General features: G+C 43.3%; 1 protein-coding gene and 1 long non-coding RNA gene across 2 annotated transcripts; one reads left to right on the top strand and one right to left on the bottom strand.

Moving 5' to 3' along the window:
- Nucleotides 1-880: 880 nt before the first annotated feature.
- LOC136551226 (uncharacterized) lies at nucleotides 881-2,150 on the top strand. Its single transcript, XR_010782501.1, has 3 exons — nucleotides 881-1,155; nucleotides 1,327-1,595; nucleotides 1,682-2,150. It is a non-coding gene; the product is annotated as an uncharacterized lncRNA (long non-coding RNA).
- Nucleotides 2,151-2,565: 415 nt separating this feature from the next.
- On the bottom strand, nucleotides 2,566-6,001 carry LOC136548319 (uncharacterized). Its single transcript, XM_066539890.1, has 4 exons — nucleotides 4,426-6,001; nucleotides 4,146-4,203; nucleotides 3,459-3,546; nucleotides 2,566-3,369 (listed from the first exon to the last, which is right to left on the bottom strand). The coding sequence occupies exons 1-4, from the start codon at nucleotides 5,999-6,001 to the stop codon at nucleotides 2,566-2,568; spliced, it is 2,526 nt and encodes an 841-aa protein (XP_066395987.1).
- Between the last annotated feature and the right edge of the window lie 245 nt (nucleotides 6,002-6,246).

The following is a 6,246-nucleotide window of genomic DNA, read 5'->3' as shown; positions in this document are numbered from 1 at the left end:
GGACGACAGCTTCAAAATAGCAGAGGCTCATGACCTCTCTATTCACATGGTTGAGACCATGCTCGATGCCAAGAAGACGTCAGTCGACCACCTGGAGATCCCAGAGCTCGAGGCTCCATGCAAGAACACCAAGTCCAAAAAACACAAGGCGATCCAGCTGGTTGATGGTGATCCCAGCAAAACGGCCCTTATCGGGGCCAACCTGGATCCTAAATAGGAAGACGCACTCATCAGGTTCTTGAGGAGCAACGTGAGTGTGTTCACATGGAAACCCGCTGACATGCCCGGTGTACCTCGAAACTTGATTGAGCACTCCTTAAATGTCGATGGCAAGGCCAAACCTATCAAGCAGAAGCTACGATGGTTCGCTCGCGACAAAAAGGAGACGATTAGGGTAGAAGTTACACGGCTTTTAGCAGCCGGATTTATCAAAGAAGTGTATCATCCGGAGTGGTTAGTCAACCTGGTTCTTGTATGCAAAAAGAATAATGAATGGAGAATGTGCGTTGATTACACTGATCTCAACAAACACTACCCTAAAGACACTACAAGAAATCTTGTTTTTTATGACAAAACTCCTCATGACGGGTCCTAGTTTCGTCTTATAATGTTGACATATTGTGACGCAGTTTTTTGTGTCGTCATAAACTCATGAGCCGAGGAAACATTTGTGACGACAGAACTTTTTATGTCACAATAGGCACAAAGTTTCGTCACAGTTAGTTAGGCGCCTGGAGCTAGTCTGACGACTTCATTTTGTGACGCGATCTATTTTCTTTATGTGACTGTTTGGGTGCGTCACCTTATGTCATTACAAAAAATAAACTTGCCCCAACGTCCGTATACTCCATGGCAGGTGGACCCTGTCCGCTCGGTTGACCATTCCATTTTCCCCATTCCCCATCCGTGCCCGACCAGACCGAAGACGGCGGCGAACGGCAGGCGGACAGCGGCGAGCGGCAGGTGGCGAGCGGTGGGTGTCCTCTGGGTGAGCGGTGGGCGCGTGGTGGCGTGTGGGCGCAGCACGGCTGCAGGGCGGTGCAGGCTCCCCTTTCCCCAGCTGACGGTGCGGCGCAGTTGGCGGAGGGAGCGCGAGATCCGCAGTGAGGCAAGCCGGTGAGTGCGGATCCCCGGTCAACGTCGTGACTGCATCAGGTTGGTACTCGGTGGCACATGGTGGGTAGTGGCACCGTCAATCCCCGACCCACCCCCTCCATTTGGTCGACAGTGGCTCCCTGATCCCCTCCCCGTTCTTCTTTGTAGTGTTCAATAGCTATTGGTCAATGCGATGTGAAATGGCTAATCAGCTGCATCTGCATCAATCAGGTATAATGTCAGAGGCCTCATCGTCTACTGTTCGTACTCGGCGGCCAAGCGCATCAAGGGATGCCATGCAACCCAGACCTCTAGCTGTTGTTGCTGCAGGCACGGTGCCTACTGGTGTCGATCTGGAGGCGCCGATCGATGATGTGACTGGGTTGCCGTTGATAATGTGCCCGGATTGCAGGGATGTGAGGGTGTTTGCTGCGACTACCATCTACTCCAATAACATTGGAAAGAGATATTTCAAGTGCCCCAGGAAGACCTATACAAATGTTAGTGAATTGGTTGAATTTGCATACCCAAATTTCAAGTGCCCAGATTGCAGGGATGTGATGATGCGCTTGAATTTTGGATGCAGGCAACATGTAGTCGGTATTGGTTCGAGGAAGAATATGTGGTCTTCCTTCGTGATAATGGATATCTACCGCCAGCTACCTCGACCATTGCAGCAGTTTCGACGGGAGAAGTTCCAGAGCTCATGGGAAAAATTGAGAGCTTGGAGCACAATCTGAACAATTTGAAGGAAATTGTTGTCAAGAACAGTGAAGGCATGGGAAGCTGCATTTGTCTAGTGTGTGGATGTCTAAATGTAACAGTATTCCTAGTATTGGCCATCTTCTTCGTTGTAGCTTTTGTGTTGAAGTAGGCGACATGTAGTGCATGCTGTAGTGTTGAAGAACATGTTGTAGTGAACCTGTTGAGTGGTGGATGTATGTGCACTTGCTATGAAATATGGGCCTTTCTGCTCTTGGACATCACTTGTGTAACATGGTGTGATGTATGTGCACTTGTTATGTTTGAAATAAAGATCCATTATGCTGTGATGTGAAAGTTGTGTGGGTTGAAATATTTGCAGCCTGTATGTAAGTTCCATCATATACATATTATGACAAATTTTGTACTTTCCCTGACATGGTTCTGTGGTCACAAAGTTGTGTGCATGAATATATCACCTGTGTGGGATGAAATGTTGGCAGCATGTATATACTATGACAAATGCTTTACTTTGCAAGACATTCTCTTGTGGTCATAAAAACTTGCAGCATGTTTTCTAGGCAGCAGTGTATACATATATCATGTCCATGAATTATGAGAAGCATTATAGCCTGAGTAACTTGCACCATGAATGAAATATAATGTCTTACACCAGAATAAGGCACTTAAAGAAATTCATTGTTCCAAGTTACAACAAAATCACAAATACAAGTAGATGGTTCACAAAAATGTTCAGAAATGCAAAGTTTAGTCATCATCAATGTCTTCATCAGACATATTTCCTTCATCTGGACTATGGTACTCAAGGAAGGTTTCATCTTCGTCATCTTCATCTTCGTCGTATGTTTCCTCACCGTGAAGTATATGTTCCTGTCGACGGATGCTCTCGACAAGGTCTCTACTGACAGGGCTGCCTGGTTGATCCATGTGCAGCAAATCCAATTCAGGATAAATGTCCCCAACTATACCATCTCTGGAAGAAGTATTCTCCTCTTGGTATGCCTCCTGACATCTCATCTGGACTTGTTCATGGATTGGTTGGTTTGTGTTGGACTCTTCAACATTAAAAATATGTCGGTGGCCAAAATCTTGTACCACTCTCCAGGATGGACCTAACTTTGTATCTTCCAAGAAAAATACTTGTTCAGCTTCTGTGGCTAGAATGAAAGGGTCATTCTTATACCATCGGCCTTGGATGTTAATACTCTTGAAATAACCATCATCTTTCATCTTGTATGCCCTTCCCTCAAGATTGTACCATTCACACCGCAATAAGATAACAGTCCTATTTCCTTTGCTGTTCTTAGCATAAGTCAACTCAATAATGTCTGTGATTGTGCCATAGAAGTCAATTGTGCCATCTGTGTGAGTACCTCCAGTTTTTATGGTGGAGTTTTGTGTCTTCCTATGTTCCTCACGAGCCTTAGTGTGGTACCTTACCCCATTGATTACACATGCTGTGTATGAACGCACACGGTTGATCGGCCGACATGCAAGTGAGTATAGGTCTTCATCAATGTGAGTTGTGCCTTGGCATTTCAATCTGGTGATCTACAGGTTGCAAAAAAAAGAGAATTAGTTACATTGAAAATATATTCAATCATGAATCTTTCAGTCAAAGGTTCTTTAGTTGCACGCACATGTTTCTCGAACCATGCAGCGAATTGTTTTGACATCACTTTTTCAATATCATTGACTTGTTGGTGTTCTAATTCTTCCCTGTACAAGCTGCAATAAAGGAATAACTTAATAAGTTTTTGTGACACCATTAATTATTGAATAAGGTTATATGCAATGACATTATAGCAATTACTCACTCTTTGTATTCATCAACCTCGTCACAATTATTTAAAACAAACCAAACCATTGAGTCATAGTCTTTTTCTTCGTAATGTAAATTTGAAGCACCCAGCAGGTTAACACCATGTGAAAAAATAGAGTAACCATTCAGTGACATGTTATGTTCTCCATCTAAGTTTCTCTCTGGCCTAGTGAACCTATTAATAATGTCACTGAAATATGTTGAGCACTGGGTCATACACTCATAGGCAGTGTATGCCTCTGCAATACATCCTTCTGGTCTTGCTTTGTTTCGGATGAAACGCTTAAAGGTACCCAATCTTCTCTCAATGGGATACATCCACCCATATTGAACCGGTCCCCTAAGGAGTGCCTCATCTGGTAAGTGTACTGCTAGGTGAACCATAACATCGAAGAATGCAGGAGGATAAATTTTCTCCAACTTGCAAAGGATAATGACAATATCTTCCTTCATCTGGTGTAGTGCATCTACCTTTAAAGTTTTTGAGCAAAGTTGTCTGAAAAACCTTCCTAATTCAGCTATTACTTCATATACATCTTTGCGCACCAAACCACGAAGGGCAGCTGGTAAAATACGCTGAAGCAGTATATGACAGTCATGTGTTTTTAGTCCAAACATTGTTCCTCCCTCCAGATTGACACATCTTGATATGTTAGAGGCATAGCCGTCTGGAAATTTAACATTGCTCACAAACTCCAAGAACTTTTTCTTTTCCTCCGGTGTTAGAACGTAACACGCTTTGGGCTTTGAGGAGTCTCCCACCAAATGAAGCTCCTTTCTTATACCTCTGTCTTCCAAATCTAGTCTAGCAGCGACTGTGTCCTTTGTCTTGTGAGGAATATTAAGTAGAGTTGACAAAATGTTGTCACATATGTTTTTCTCTATGTGCATGACATCAAGGTTGTACTGAAGCTTCAATTTTGACCAATATGGCAAGTCATACAAGCTGACCTTCAAATGCCAAACTGGTTCTCCGTTACGGCGTCTTTTTCTTGATTTTGGCATATCTGGATTCTTGCCTGGAACATAGATAATTTCATCCAACCTTGCCATAACCTCATCTGCAGTAAATTTCCTTGGCTGCTCTCTACTTTCATGGTGGCCATCAAAAGTTTTGTTTTTCCTCCAGCGATGATCTTGTGTAAGGAAACGTCTATGGCCTATGAAACCAATCTTATTTCTCAAGCATTCAGAACATGGGTTCTCATCACAATGCACACATGAAAAGTAACCCCTTGTGGTTCTACCTGACAAGGTGCCTAATGCAGGGTAGTCATTGATTGCCCACAGAATTGCTGCACGCAGTCTAAAATCTTTGCCTTCAACAGCATCATAAGTACGGACACCACCCCAAAGAGTAATCAAGTCTTCTATTAGAGGCTGCATGAACACATGGAAATCTTTGCCCGGCGACTTTTTCCCTGGAATTAGCAAAGCAAGCATATAATTGGACTGATCCATACACATCCATGGTGGCCAATTGTAGGGAACTACTATCACTGGCCAGATGCTATATGAATTGGTCATCTGCCCAAATGGGTTAAATCCATCTGTAGCAATGGCTAACCTCAAACTGCGTGGATCATCTGCAAAAGACTTGAAATGCTCATCAAATTCTTTCCAAGCTTCCCCATCAGCAGGATGTCTCATTTCATTATCAACTGGTGCCCTCTTTTCCTTGTGCCATCTTGCATATTGTGCCCGTTGCTTTGACATAAATAGCCTTTGTAGGCGTGGAATAATTGGAAAGTAACGAAGGACCTTGTGAGGAACTTTCTTTCTGCCTTCCTTGTTCACTTTCCATCTTGTGAATCCACAAACTGGGCAATGCTCATCGGCTTCATGGTCTTTCCAAAATAAGGCACAATCATACTTGCACACATCAATAGACACATAACCAAAACCAAGCTTCCGAAGCAGGGCTTTCATTTCATTATATGACTTAGGAAGGCCGGGCACATTCTTCAAAGATGATGAAAGCAATGCAAGGAATGCATCAAACCCAGATGTTGTTATCCGATTGTACACTTTTATATGCAGCAGCTTAATAATGAAAGTAAGCCTAGACTCCTCGGTGCAACCTGGATAAAGTTCACGCCTTGCCTCTTCCATGATTTCTTTATATAAGTTACCGCCAAAGCCATGGCTTGCTGCCGCATGCAAATCTTCAATGATCCCCTGAACTCCCCGTGCACTATCTTCTATGACATGTTCAACTTGTCCTTCCTCATCAAGTGTTGACTGTTCATTTCCATCCCATGGCATATCTTCAGGTACAACAGCAACTTCTCCATCATCATCTTGACCAACATCAAGATCTTCCTCTCCATGGTGAATCCACCTAGTATAGCACTTAGACATACCATTGAGTTCGATATGTTCTTGTACACCATCTTGACTTATTTCTTTCTGGTTCAGGCATTTTCGGCATGGACACTTGATTTCCTCATCTGGACCATATCTACCTCTCACATGTTCCATGAATTGTTGAACACCAGACATAAACTCCGGTGAAAACCGTTTTGTGTTATAAATCCAACTTCTATCCATCTAGATCTGCAAGTATGTAGGTGCAAACGAGTAAAAAAAAATGCAAAAAAATGAAA

Source organism: Miscanthus floridulus, chromosome 4 (assembly GCF_019320115.1).
Source record: "Miscanthus floridulus cultivar M001 chromosome 4, ASM1932011v1, whole genome shotgun sequence".
In the NCBI taxonomy this organism is placed as follows: Eukaryota; Viridiplantae; Streptophyta; class Magnoliopsida; order Poales; family Poaceae; genus Miscanthus; species Miscanthus floridulus.
The sequence above is the reverse complement of the archived record's forward strand: the minus strand, read 5'-3'. Positions and strand labels throughout refer to the sequence as shown.